Source organism: Seriola lalandi, unplaced genomic scaffold, assembly GCF_002814215.2.
Source record: "Seriola lalandi dorsalis isolate HSWRI2012SDOR001 ecotype SW California unplaced genomic scaffold, Sedor1 jcf7180002054476, whole genome shotgun sequence".
NCBI classification, from domain to species: domain Eukaryota; kingdom Metazoa; phylum Chordata; class Actinopteri; order Carangiformes; family Carangidae; genus Seriola; species Seriola lalandi.
Genome location: NW_019525029.1, coordinates 447,716 through 462,577, shown reverse-complemented (window position 1 = coordinate 462,577; position 14,862 = coordinate 447,716). Strand labels below are relative to the sequence as shown.

The 14,862-nt window shown below is 41.7% G+C and overlaps 1 protein-coding gene across 1 annotated transcript in view; it reads left to right on the top strand.

Annotated features, from left to right (window-relative positions):
• The window catches only part of gabbr2 (gamma-aminobutyric acid (GABA) B receptor, 2), a 176,255-nt gene that overhangs the window by 149,813 nt on the left and 11,580 nt on the right, over positions 1-14,862 (top strand). The window contains exons 14-17 of the mRNA XM_023412306.2: positions 10,841-10,951; positions 12,922-13,146; positions 13,437-13,619; positions 14,315-14,444. Of these exons, the coding sequence (XP_023268074.1) occupies positions 10,841-10,951; positions 12,922-13,146; positions 13,437-13,619; positions 14,315-14,444 (649 nt within the window). The remainder of the gene's footprint in view (positions 1-10,840; positions 10,952-12,921; positions 13,147-13,436; positions 13,620-14,314; positions 14,445-14,862) is intronic.

Sequence of the window (14,862 nt, the reverse complement as noted above, 5' to 3'; positions counted from 1 at the left end):
TGGGGGGGGGGGGGGGGGGGGGGGGGGGGGGTGTAGAGTGTACCTTTCCACAAACCCCGGACAGTCTGACACAGTGTCTACACAGCACCAGAGCAGCTTGTTAGTAGAGCAGCAGATTCTTCTTCCCTGTCTGTATCTACACAAGATCGCTGTGGTTAACGCACATAACCAAGAAGAAAATCTGCCTTGGGTTGCACAAATGCATATGTAGTGCGTGTCATTCCATGGCCTGTGTTGACAGCTGTATTGTATGTTTTGTCAGACACACGTGGGACGACAACGGAGAAACGCAGCTGAAACGAGCCCTGAATCTTATGAAATAAAGATGTTCTCTCATTGCTGCGGACTAGGCAAAGCAATAACCATACGCCAGAGAAGCATTTATCATTATGGATATGCGTACCAATACACAGCTGTAAACGTGTATTGCTAACAAACATCACTATCAGTCAGCCAACAGCTTGATAAAACCCTGAGATTTGCTGTATTTCTTCAGACAAACAGAACCTCAGTTGGAGCAAAGGTACTAGCTTGACTCTGAGACCAAGTGAATGAAGGCTGCATATGTAGAGTTTCTTACAGATGATAGTTGCTCTTTCTATTAAGACTAATCGACTGTCTGTGACTTTCCTTTAAAGACCTGCCTTACCTATAAATTCATACATCCAATGTCATCCACAGCTGTGTAGGGACCCAGAGGACCGAGCTGATCTCCACCTCTGCAGAAATGTACTACCATACCCCGACAGAAATGCCTCCTCCTCCCAGCAGTATACAAATCTCATTAACCGTATTCCCACCTCTCTGGCATTATACCACCTCCCAAGAAATAAACCTAATCCCCCAGCTCTGAACAAACTTCCATAATGATGTACCCACCTCCTCCACAACTGTGGTAACAATGACATAAGGCAGTTACAGTTGCACCTAACATACAGCCCTGAGCTACGCAGTGTGCAGATGGGCGCCTTGATGAAAGCTAGCTTTATGACAGGGAGTTATGTTAAAGAATAGCAGCCATAAAAGCAGTTGGAGCCTATGATAACAAAAGCCTTAGCTCACAATCTAACAGACTGCCAGGCTATACCACAGCATTTGCATATTCTAATGAGCCCAATGTTCAGGGTTAGCCGCGTACACTAATGACGCGTTTAGTTCTTAATAAATCAGTTAAGGCAGCTCCCTGCTGGAGCCCAGGGGGCTGCAATGTGTGTGTGTGTGTGTGTGTGTGTGTGTGTGTGTGTTGATCTCACTGAGAGCATATTCCATTATAATATAGCTTTGTGTTTGTGTATATGTGTGTGCGCCATTATGCTGTAATTTTGTGAGAATGCGCAAGTGAGTGAATAAGTCTGTTTATGAGCACTTATCTACTTGATTCTATCTTACTGCTTGTGCCAGCATGTGTGTGTGTTTTTCTCGTCAGTCTGCATTTAAATGTGTGTGTGTGTGTGTGTGTGTATGTGTGCGTGTGTCTGTGTGTGTGTGTACTCGCCCTGCATGTTTTCACCACCTCTGCTGACAGTGCTGTCAGGAGCACAGTAACTGATGCAGCACACTGACAGTTTATAACCGAACTGGGATTACAACATACTTCTGTTTTCTACAATAGTGTGATAGTTCTTGAGATTTTCACTTCACAGCCATCAGATGCCAGCAAAGGCACAAAAATGTGACTCTTAGGTAAAATGTGACTTGACACTTATGCTGACAGAAGACCAATTTAATGGTTCAAATGATATAATGTAATATAATATAATTCAAAATGATGGTTAAATATGGCATGTGGAGTGACTTCTACTGGGAACAGGAGAAGAAACATGGATGGGTTTCTGTGCATCTATTAGACACAGAGAATCAGTGAATAAAATGAGAAATCTGATGCTTAGCCAGATGTTAATTTCCCTGCGTGAAGCTCCGGTTTGTTTCCAGTCTTTGGGTTGTGGTAGGTCAGCCAGTTATCTGAACAACATGGAATCAGTCCTTTGTCACAACATTATTGTGCCAGTTTCTCGCAGAGAGGGGAGTGACAAAAGAAAAAAGAACCCTTTCACAATTTCATCATGCCACTGCCAATTTGGCCCAGTGGTGGTTAGAAGGTCGTTGGGCCATGGTTCTATCAGAAGGATTAGTCCTCAAATGGGATTACAGACTTGTATGAAAAAAGGAAGAGAAAGGGGGTGGATGCTCAAGCAAGCAAGAGAGCAGAAATATTTAAATGCAGACAGACACATTCAAGTAAAGCGATCACTTTATCATCATTAGTGAGGAAGGGGGAAGGAGGGGGAGGAAACTGTATTAAGAGGGATGGAAACTGTATGGTGAGCTGTGAATTCTACAGTTTAATAAAGATTGAAAGATTTGGAAGAGTGTATGAATGTGTAGAATAAAGAACAGTGAAATTACATCTCGTTATATTTTATTTTTCTGATTTATCTTATCTCCACTGTGTATTTTTTCTCCACTTTCTTTCTATCCGCCTGTACCTCGTTCTTTCGCTCTTAAGCGCGCCTGAATAAGATCTGTGAAGATGCACTGGAGTGGAATATCCTGGTCACCCAACCGGTGTGATGAGGACACTACAGTAAAACACACAGAAGCCCACACACACACACACACACACACACACACACACACACACACATACACACACACACGTACAGTTAGATGGTGTTCACACACACACACACACACACACACACACACAGGGAGGTGGGATGGCTGCGGCACACATGGCTTGGAGTGCCAGCGGCGTCTTGCTGCCCTGCCACCATGGCCCCTCTGCATGTAGGTCAGCCTCGGCCGGGGGCACACCACCCTTACCCTCCCTTCCTCCCTCCCTCGGCTCCTTCTCTGACACCGCCCTCCCTCACTTCTTCCAACCCTTCCTCACTGGATTCTTCCTGCTTTCCTTCCTCTCATTTCCCGCTCTACAGCAGGGCTATTCAACTACAGTAGTTCAGAATTAGGAAGGCAAATAACCCGATACCAGTTAATGTGCCACAGACCTTCACTGTGTGAATGATATTCAAAATGTCCCTGGGTTAAACTCTTCTCACAGCGCTTTAATTTACCTGGGAAATAAAGGACAAAAGCGAAAAGCATAATGCAACCTATTATCCTCAGTACTGCATTAACATCACTTTGTTCACTCCCTAGATATAGGCCCATATTTCATTTTGCAAGACTTGCTCTCTTGTGAAAATAGTGTAACTCCAAATCATCAACTTTTTTTATCTGTTATGAACCGGAAACAGCTCTATTCTCCGTGTTTCAGATATTTTTCACAATCTGTAATGCAGAACTTCCTTCTTCAGTTTATCGGAAAAGTTCAAAATCAATAAATATGAAGAAATATGGAGATTCATCGATTGCTTTGGACAACAACAAAATCCTACTATATGTCTGTTTCCCATGTTATCAAAGCATTTCTAAACACCACATGATTTAAAAAAAAAAAGTGGAGGAGTAATAATGAATAAACAAACAATCTTTCCATAGAGTCAAATAGAAACTAGCTATATTCTAGATGAGCCACTTCACACAACAGAAGTCCTACACAATATTGTTTATAAAACTGGACACATTGTGAAAACACTTTGAGAGGTAAAGGGGGAAAATGCAGACGCTGAGTGAATATAAATATTTCAAGATGAAGCAAACACCATCAGAGTAAACAGTGCAAGCCTCCTCAGGAAGTTCTCTTTCTTGATTTCAGTTATCCAGAACTTTTCAGACCCTGACATTTTTGACTTCTGTGCGTCATCTGGTGTTCAAGTCGTTCCTCATGAAGTGATGGAATCAGGTGCTTTGTTGTTACTTCACACACACCAACACCAGCATCAGGAACAGAGAAAAAAGGCCTTTAATAATCACCTCATCACCTCAGTAGGGAGGCTGGCGTTATCAAATTGGGAGGCAGAGCTGGTTTAAAACATCAGAAGCGGGGGCTGTTATGCAGCGGATGAGAATGACACAATTTGCTTAATCACTATCGACAGTCAAAAGTCAGTTGATACCTGCTCTGTAGTTCTTGACGGTGTTTAAGTATTTCAGCATGAGTGATTCCTCGTGTTTAGGCGCCTTTTAAAGCTGCTGTTGTTGTGTTCACAGGGCTGGCAATAATGTTACAAACTAGACAGGTATAAATAACTCAACCTGCCCACAGTATTAAGAGCATTGACCTTTAAGCCCTTTCTCAGTAGCTCTTTAATTTGGCCTACTTAGCATTTGTAAACTCTATATAAACATTTAACAACGGGTCTATAATATAGATGTATGCAGATGTAAGGACATTTTTAAGTGTTGATTAATGTACAGTGTTTATCAACAATTATAACTTCTATAAATAATTACTGGAGATAATTATAACTATGCTTTTACTTTATCATTTATCTGTTTAAACACTTAATATATATACTGTGTGTATATATATATATATATATATATATATAGGATCAAGTAGTAGTTTTTCCCCAAGTGCAAACCCCTTAAGTTCTAAGTTAAGTTGTAATCCGTCATCACAGATCAGCACACAGCAAACGCACAGGCTTCTTACTGTCTGTTTGTACTAGCTTTGTCCATTTACACATGTCCATTGTTGTTTAACAGGTCTATATTTGGCCTTGACTTTGTGTGAAAGTAAAAAGCAAACATTTCGGCAACAGCATGTTAGCCAGCAGCCAGTGTGAAAGCCGTTTCCAACCCGACTGTACAGTGACAAAGACTACTTATTGGCTGCAGGTAAAATAGGACAAATAGGTAGAAAATTAATTTGGGTACATATACTTGAAATATGATAAGTACAGTTCCAGGATTTGCAAAAACTAAATGAGTTTGAAAGGTTAGGATCGAAGGTTGCTTTGTGTCAGGATGAGACACTCGGAGCTGCTTTCTTTAACTTCAGAATCAGTTTAAGGTTGACATCTGGGTTGTGGCTGGACATGTGGTTGCTACTGTTTGCCATGGTGAGTCTAGAAAGAAAATATCTCCTTAATGGGTATGAACTTCTTCTTTTTGGCATCACTGGCATCGACCTCCCTGTCCGACCAACTGAGCTAATCACCCACTATGCACTTCTCCTATCTGCCTGTCTAAAGGCCATTTTTGCTGTTCAGAATTTGATAAAGGGCCTGTGAAAACGGTGCTCGCTGCTTTTCAAATCATTTCCTACAAATTACTGTGGCACCAGGATGCCTTTCATCTTCCCATCTCTTTGCCCTCTGTGCTCTTTATGTGTTTTTTCTCCTCCTGCCACTCTCCAGATCTCCCATCCTGGCTTTTCTACATTCCCTTATTCATTCCTTTAATACTTGCATCCCTGTAACATTTTTCTCAGTGCGCTACAGTCGCTAGCAGTTGCTTCTTCTGCTTTCCTCAGTCTTTGAGACTATGAGACTCTTGGGTCTCTTCTAAAACCATATTCAACAAAGAAGATTTTACATTATGTGATTTTTTTTCACAACTTTAATCTTGTTTGTTCTAATGACAGTAATTACCTTGAAACAGCGGAGCCAGGCTGAAAGTGACATACAACAAATGCTAAAAATGTCTTCATTTGCATGTATGAAAACAGTTGGTGCTACAGAGGATAATGTGTTTGTGTGACATCTATATCAGACAGCACTGTATCAGTGCGTGTCTCCCTGTCTATGTGCCCGGGCAAACAGTTGGCGAAGGCTGGTACCCAGGGCGTCAGCTAAACATGATGCCACCCGCTGACGTTTAACACATTACCAATCAGAAAATTCAAATTTGTTATTATTGTTATTCAGCATATGACATTGCTTACTGTTCTGAGAGAGGTTTCAAATAGCCACAGCATACATAAATGTAAATTATTGAATCCCTGGAGTAATCACAACAGTCATTTTATGCAGCGTTTTTATGGTAAAACTTTTACGATCTTCCCTGAGGACAAAGAAAATATCTATTCTAGACTGTTTTTTTTTTTCAGTGATTCCCATTTTCTCTCCCTCTGCATTATTCTCTATTGTCCCACCCCCATCATTTTCTTTTTCTAAATTCTACCATCACATAAATTGCTGACATAAAGTCCAAAGCTCCACCCACGAGCTCTATCTTTTATCATCTCTCTCTGTCTCTCCGTCTTTCACTATGGTGGAATCTTCTCTCTTGTAATTGCCAGTATGAGTGATTGAGTGTTTCTGTCAGTGTTTGCCTGATAGCACATCTATACACAGACACACACATGCACAAACACTTTTGCACACAATCACACACACACACACACACACACACAAACACACAAAGCCCAGTCACATTACGTATGTGTGCTCACAGAATGTGCAAACGTTGGCACCCACAGGGACATATGCTCCCACACACACACACACACGCACACGCACACGCACACACATGCACACGCACACACATGCATGCATGCAAACACACACACTCACCTCTGTGTGAAGTAGCTGCAGGTGACAATGAGTGAGCTCTCCATTTCCTCTCTCACTTGTTGGTCTCTCGCTCTCTGCTTTCCACCAGGCCAGAGGCCATCATACAGTCACAGCGAGATCCATATCCAGAAACAAGCCCCCGTAGCTGTGATTGTGGAGTCAAGAGGAAAACAGGGATGGAGGATGCTCTATATGGCTGTTCTTGTTTGGGTGTTGGAGTGTTTTGTGAGTTTACCACAAATCTGATATTGGTAATTTTCCAAAACATTATACATCTTAGGTTTTTGAATGTGTTTCCCTTCCTTCCAGGCAGCCTGTGTGCTCTATCATTAAGTACGGTATAAAAATCACTTTGCAGAAACTGGGAACTCGCTTGAGATGGGTAACTCATCACAACAAACGCATTCGTGGCTAGTTGTATTTTCCTACAAAGGTTTTTACGTTGTTGCATGGTAACCGGAGACTTGAGAGTCAATTGCTGAACAGGAACAACACCAAAGAATCAAACCCAGTAGACAAAAATACGCAAATGTGGACATTGTCAACAGGATAATTTAAATGTTGATGTGATTTTTTCAGGAGCCAATTCTCAAGTCTCAGATGTCTCTCCACCGGGGTATTCACGTAACAAGCTGGGAGAGTTTATAAATGAAGTGTAGTGAATGGGCTAAAACAAGCTCAGTGAAGAAGAAACACAATAAACTATGTTCTGTTCCTTCCTTTGTGAAGCACTGAGTGTGTCTCTGAGCACCCATATTGATCACACAGCAGCTGTGTCTAGAAAAACACATCTGATTGTCAGGGAGGTTTACAGTCATCTTGTCCCTAATCGTTACCTCCACCCTTCCATAGCTCTTTCTGATGGACTCACTCACCCTCTCTACTGCTTTCTAGTTATTTCCTCCTTTTTAGAATTTACACTGTCCTTCATTTAAAGTTATTCCTCCCATTACTTTTTGAGGAAACAGGATGGACAGCATCTCTCTTATCCTTCCACGCCATCCTTTCTACTTTCCCCTCCATCTATCCTGCTATCCCTTTATTATTCCATTCATTTCAGCTTCCATCTTCCCATCCATACTTCATGTTCCTATCTTCTCTCCATCCCACCCTCCATTTCTTTCTCCCTCCTCCTTCCATCACTCCCTTCATCGCCTCATCTAGCTCTATCTCTCCATAGACAATCTGCCACCACTGTGCCAGCTCCAGCCCTCCCAGAGTGATCCCGTTAGAGGGCTAATGCTGTGAAAAATGACAGTGAACCGGCACTTTTACTGCCATCGCCATCGTTTTGGGGCCGCCTGCCGCCTACAGCCCTGTTGCCTGGCAACTCCCCAGACAGCTTCCCTCCAAAAGGCAAGAGCTCCTGTCTGCTCTGCTGCGATAGAGACCCGAGCCTAATAAGCATTATATCTCATTTTGTCTTATCATTTTGTTGTTAGTGACACAAGTTTGCTCGGAGCTGAGACTATGCAAAGAGCACTGATGCAGAATGTGTCTCTCATATTGAATGAACAAAATGATTGCAAGAACTGTGACTTCTTGGAGTATTGTTGTTTGAATAAGAGGTTGCTCAGCCTCAAATCATAAATATACATAAATGATGAAGATGCAGGCGATGCTCTGAAGCTTTTCAGTGGAAAACAGATGAGGAGCTCTGACCCTATTATGGATTTCTTGGATGCAAATATGTCAAAGTATGGTTTTGGTACATTTGCATGCAGAGTCAATAATTCAAAATACATTTTTTTCATATCATGAGAAGTTTGTTGCTAGTTGTCACAGGCTGCATCAGTGATGGATTTTAAAACTTATTTTGTCATTGAAGCCTTAATTAATGGCACTCATCCCCTTCTCTCACCAGTGAATCCCATAATAAATGTCCTCATCAAGTTCACCATTTATACTATGGAGAATTCTGATGCTTATTTTGTGATGTCCTTCAGTGCACCAGTACAGAATGACAACTGACCAGAGTGATCTGACATGAGGAGCATTTCCTCATCAGTGTAAAATCAGCACAGTAAAACAGATTTTCATTTCTTTGTGCAAAAGAACAGAGTGGTAAAACTGAGCACATTTAATCTTTTGTTACTACACCTTTGTGTCATGGCATTCAATTCAGACTTCTTGGAAGTGCTACAGAAATGTTACCAGGTCCGAGCTGAAAGCCATCACTTTAACAGATAGACGGAGCCGACAGTGTTATATATTCCCTCTCTGAAAAGGGTTTGAGGTCTTTGTTGGATGACTGGGGGGCAGATGGGGGGAGGTCTGTCTTTGTAAAGCTTCAGCTTTATTGAATATTGAAACTACTGCACTTCACATGGCCTGTTTAGCTTGCAGAAGGATTGTCTCCATTGTTTACACAAAATATAAAACCGTATTACTTCCTGTGATCAGAGAGGGTTCCTGCCACTGGCTGCTGTGCAGAGAATTGGTCAAACAAGGGGCAACTTATACATAACTCACATTACAAAAATAGGTTGAAAGATATTTTTTCATGAAGAAGTTACCTGTGTCTATATGATGAAAATGTCATGCTTCAGTCTCAGGATCCTTTTTCTGTGCTGTGTCAACTAATTATTGTTCATGTAAGAAATAAATAAATAAATAAAAATAGCCTCCCTGTGCGTCATCACCTGCCCCACTTTTCTGTCTTTTCACCTCCTTCAGAGCTTTTAAAGCAGGAACCTTTCTCCTGAAGTTAACTAGAATCTAATACTCAAGTCCCAAAATATTCACAGATATGAGTGACGTGAGCCACGTGGTTGCCACGGGAACTCTCAGATGGGGCTACAAGAGTGCTTTGACAAAGTGTGTAAACTCACTGCCGCAGAAGCTGTCCTCACTGTTTAATGTGTTTCTGTTTTAAGACATGAGATTTTCAAGATCATCGGAAGATGGTGGAAAACTTGACTCTATGTGTGTGTGTGTGTGTGTGTGTGTGTGGGGGGGGGGGGTTTGTTGAAAGCAAAAGACAACGAATGCAAGCTGGATGAGGAACACGAGTCTGAAAGTTGTGTTTCCAAGGCAGAGGCATGGGAATTAAAGCTAGAAAACTGTACTACAATACAAACACTTCAAGGATATCCAGAAATGATACGGTACAGGTCCGTTTCTGTTCAGCTCTGTTAGGTGAATCAGTGTAGCTCTTAAAGCACCAGTTTCCCATTTTAAGTGATCATCCTATAGAGAAACACTAATGTAAATCACAACAGGACCATCAAGGTCATAGAGAGAAGCATGAATAGTTTTATCATTACCATTAATGGGAGGTTCATTAATGAATGGAGAATATGGGGTCAAAATGACTAGTGGAAAAGATATCTTGCAGCACCTCGAGGTATGTGCGTGAGTGGGTGTGTATTTATCAGTGATGAGAGCATTCACATGAGGCACATTAAACAAAGTGCACACCTTATGGAATGTATGATGATGGAAACGCCAGCATCTCAGTATTCTCATCTTCCCTTCTGCCTTAAAGGAATTTGCTTATCAATCAAACAGTATACTGTAGATGCCTGTATACACATACACACACCATCTGCTGAGCCATTAGACATGTTGTACTGTAAATAGGTCTGAGGATACTCACACACACACACACCTAGAGAGCAGGATGGTAATATGCCCAGCCTTGCCCCAGGTGTCTCACAGTTGATATATTGGTGCGGCCTCAGATGAGTCCACGCAGGCCAAACTAATGCTCTTATTAAAGGCTTTTTAAAGCTCTCCCTAACAGAGAGAGAGATAGGAAGAGAGAGAGGAAGTGATGTGTTTTAGCATATTAATATCCACCTCAGGTGTTAATTTGCCCTTTGAGTCACCTGTGTCACCAGCTGCGGTAAAAGACAAGTGGAAATAAAAAGAAAGCAAGAGAAACGGAGCGACAGGGACAGGATGGAGAGATAGCGTGACGGAGACTGAGTGAGAAACAAGAAAGAAAGGGGGAGGTGTAAATCACATTAATGAATAAGCTTCATTAGTTGTGCCCATTAGCGTACTAAGCACGGATTAATTTAACTTCAGCCGACTTTGGAGGAGCCCAGTGGCCATGATGGGACACAGTTTGATTACACACCTGGATATTTGATCACTGACACCCTTCTTGTGACTAGCAGCAGACAGTCTGTTTAGCGTCTGTCCCTGAATGTGAAATTAGAACACCTGCAAAGAGAAAACTAATGTGGAAACAGTTCATTGGCTTACTGAGGATTTCCTCCTTTCTGAGCTCATTTACTGGTTTTCTCTGTTGGTTTTTTTTCACTCCACCAGGTAACGCTTCCTATTTCACTGTAACCGTACCTTTGCGGCTCGCTTCAGATTATTTGTTCATCTGTCTAATTTGCTGAAGTACTTCTCTTTGGGTGTTGTACTCAAGTCTTTTTCTGTCTATGTGTTTGTGTTGTCACCAGGCGGATCCCCAAGGCCGAGACATCGCCATCCGTCCCTTCTTGGAGCACTGTGAGAACACCCACATGACCATTTGGCTGGGCATCGTCTATGCCTACAAGGGACTGCTAATGGTGAGAGGAGAGAACGCAAAATGTCTTCATGTACTCAAAGTCTGCACACACAAATGTGCAACATCTGCTGATGTAATGCTTTACGGCCTCATAAATGTGCATGTTTGAGGCTTGATGCCTTTCTTTTCAAATCATCGTTGGTATGTAACGCTATTTCTGAAATGTGTGCCAGCATTAAACCTTGAGTATCTACTTTAGAGCTCCTGACAGATGTGTGTGAACATGTGAATATGTGTGTGTGTTTGCAAGTGTGTATGTCACAAAAACTTCCCTTATCCAGTATGGACACATATACAACAATAAAATTCAATAAACAGTGATTTGTAGAGTAGACAAAAATAATGATAGTAAAATTACAATATGGAGAATCAGAATGAAAATATTCGGTAGACAGACTGTAAACAGAAATGAAGAATGTGGATCTGTGAAGATGTAGAACTTCCAGATGCTGCCAAAAGAGGACAGACATGGGCCAAATGACCTCCTCTCTACCGTGAAGACTTGGAAAGAGACTGACTACACTCAAGAAACAGCCGGACACATAATCACTGCAAAACCACATATTGTGGTGATATCAGTGTAGCCCTTGCTCTAACTCCAACTAATTTAAAGCATATAGACATTAAAGTGACAATGATGGTTTTAATAGTCTTCTAACCATCGTTATTGAATATTATCACAGTTCTTGTCTTGATAGATCAGTAGTACTGATAGTTGAATAAATGTGTTCACTGATTTCATTTGAATATTGTTCATTATTCCAAGATCATCAGTAGAGTATAGTTGATTCGGCAGGCAGACACTGAATATTTACTCCTATGTATATTATCATTGTTAATATTAATACTTTAGGAATTCAGTTCACAGGGGTACCTAAGGAGTGACCGGATGATAGGGGCAGGGGCCCAAGCCTGTGTACTGTATCTGGGCATGTACCAGTCATGGTGTGTGAGACACAAGGTTCTAATCAAACTCTAACATACCTTAGGAATTTTCCATTTCCTTACCACATGTTTTAAAGCCTCTGTGAAGCAGGAGCACCTGTAAATTATTCAACCCTCACTACATTCACGGTGAGGCGAAGGAGAAGGAGCGAGACACAGCAGTAAATCATCTTAAGCAGATTGAGAGAATGCAGAGGATGATGCGTAAAAGATATCACCGAGAAATGTCAAAGACAGAGAGATGGAAAGAGTGAGAAAATTGTGGGTTAACAAGTCGAAGGGCTTTGGTGTAAAATAATAAGACGGGAACAAAGAACTGGAGCGGGTAGAAAAAGTTAGTATGAAGTGATTGGCAGGAGCCCACATCTGTATGAGACATAGAGAAGGGACAGCACGGCAATAAGAAGCGTTAAGGCTTCAGTCATCCATACGCACACACATACACACACGCACAAGCTCACACATGAATACATGCACACACACTTCAGCGATACCTCACATTCGCGCACACACGCTTACACACCTGAGGCGCACTAATCCTCGATGACTGTTCTTTTAATGCTTGTCATTCCACTAACTCTCATTTAGACTTATAAGCAGGCAGGCCACCTTACACAGCACGCTGAATTATTCAGCAGGCTGCTGCTGCTGCTGCTGCTGCAACTCTAATGTTCCACCAAACAATTTATTCACTCTCACTAAAATAAACATTGTACAAGCATGAAACCTGAGGCTGCTTTAAACTATCTCTTTAGATTATGTTTCTCCTCGTTAAGACTTTATCATATAATGAAGTCAATTTTTGTTAGTGTTCCATAAAGCGCAGTGAAACCTGCACTCTATTAGTATTTCTGAAGAACAATACAGAGAATTAAACCAAACTGTGCACTGACCCACAGAAAGGAGTTCAGACTTTCTTTTAACCAAAGTGAAATATTGCTTTCAGTTGTTCAGAGATCTCTATGTAAGATTTTCCCAAAACTCTTGTAAACCAATTTTTTACTTTATCTCTCTTCTCCCTGATAGTTGTTTGGCTGTTTCCTGGCATGGGAGACCAGGAACGTGAGCATTCCTGCCCTCAATGACAGCAAATACATCGGGATGAGTGTGTACAACGTGGGCATCATGTGCATCATCGGTGCTGCCGTGTCGTTTCTGACCAGAGACCAGCCCAATGTCCAGTTCTGCATCGTAGCACTGGTGATCATCTTTTGCAGCACGATCACACTCTGTCTGGTCTTTGTTCCCAAGGTCAGTTTTTTGTGTGAGGGAGGAAGATAATGTCTGTGTGTGAGTGTGTGTGTGTGTGTGTGTGTGTGTGTGTGTGTGTGTGTGTGTGTGTGTGTGTGTGTGAGAGAGAGAGTACAACTGAATAACTCTGTTTTGTCAAGAGTGTTTAATTATTGCCACATTCACACAACACACTTCGCTAAGCCCTGAACGCTAAATACGCAGTGCAAACAGTTATGCGGAGCTCTTTTAGTACATGTAATTTTATCCCACAGTGCATCTGTCACGAATACTCATAACCCCTCTTCCAGTTAATCACCATGAGAACCAACCCAGATGCAGCTACCCAGAACCGGAGGTTAAAGTTCACCCAGAACCAGAAGAAGGAAGACTCCAAGACCTCAACCTCGGTCACCAGCGTCAACCAGGCTAACACTTCTCGGCTGGATGGGCTTCAAACTGATAACCACCGCCTCCGCATGAGGATAACTGAGGTCTGAGCCAGAGAGTGCACTCACATGTTGTACTGATCAGCATTTTACAAGACAGGACAACCGCACAGTAGGAAGCAAAGTTTTTTTTTTTTTAGCAAGGAGAGGCGTTTAAATGTAATTAAAAGGACAGTAATTGAGCAGAGGTTCAACAAAAGAAGGAAGAAAGAGAAAATAATTTAACTCCATTGAAATGAACTCACCTGTCGCCAGTTCATTAGCAAATATCAGTCAGTCTATCAATTGTTGAGAAAATTATTGTTAGTTGTTAAAAACAACTCTCATCACTTCAAGAGACTGTATTGTCACCAAGTGTTTGTGGTCTTTGTACCGAGCTATACACTCATTATTTCTTTCTTAATGTTCATTCATTCTGACATTGAGTGACATTTGAAAAAATCCCTTGGCAGTCACTTCGGCTTTCTATCAGGTCTCTCAGAGATGAATTACTGTTGTCCTTGCTGTTGTTCATGACTGGCAAATGAGGAGCTACTCTGACACTCATGGTGGACAAGTAAAGTTATTCTGACAGCAGTCTTTTACATTCTTCACTGGGTTTAGAAATGTAAAGTAGTAGTTGGAGTAGTTTGTTCTAAATACAGAAGATCAGACTCAACAATTGTTTAAAAAAAAAAAAAAAATAGAAAAAAAAAAAAATATCATCAACTAATCATTTCTCTGATTTTCTGTTTAAAAAGTTGGACAAGGAACTGGAGGAAGTGACCATGCAGCTGCAGGACACCCCAGAGAAAACTCCTTACATCAAACAGAACCATTACCCGGATGCAAACAACATCCTCAGCATACGCAACTTCACAGACGGCAAAGGTGAGAAGCCGGCTCTATGTTTCTATCTACCGTCTACTATCTACAGTAGACCCCCTCCCCTCAAGTCTGTGTTCGTACTTTTCACACAGAACATTCAGGTTCTTTCATTCCTGTATTGAACAGGTATGTGTGTGACCCTTTTGAGGTATACAATACTCAGAAAATTTGTTTCCTGGAAAAAGTTCCATCTCATAGAAAACCCCCCCCCCCAGGCTGATGTTAGTTGGGTGTGAAGTAACAAACACGTAATTCAGGATGATGAAGTCTTGGTGCTAAAGTCAATACGAGCCATGTCAACTCCGAGATGGTGAAGTATGTGCTCAGTGCTGCTGCTGGTGGCCGAAAACTATTTCACAGCAGTTGGATATAGTTCAGTTCTGTCTCTCACTGCAGTACTGCGCGGTTCAGTCTGATGCCA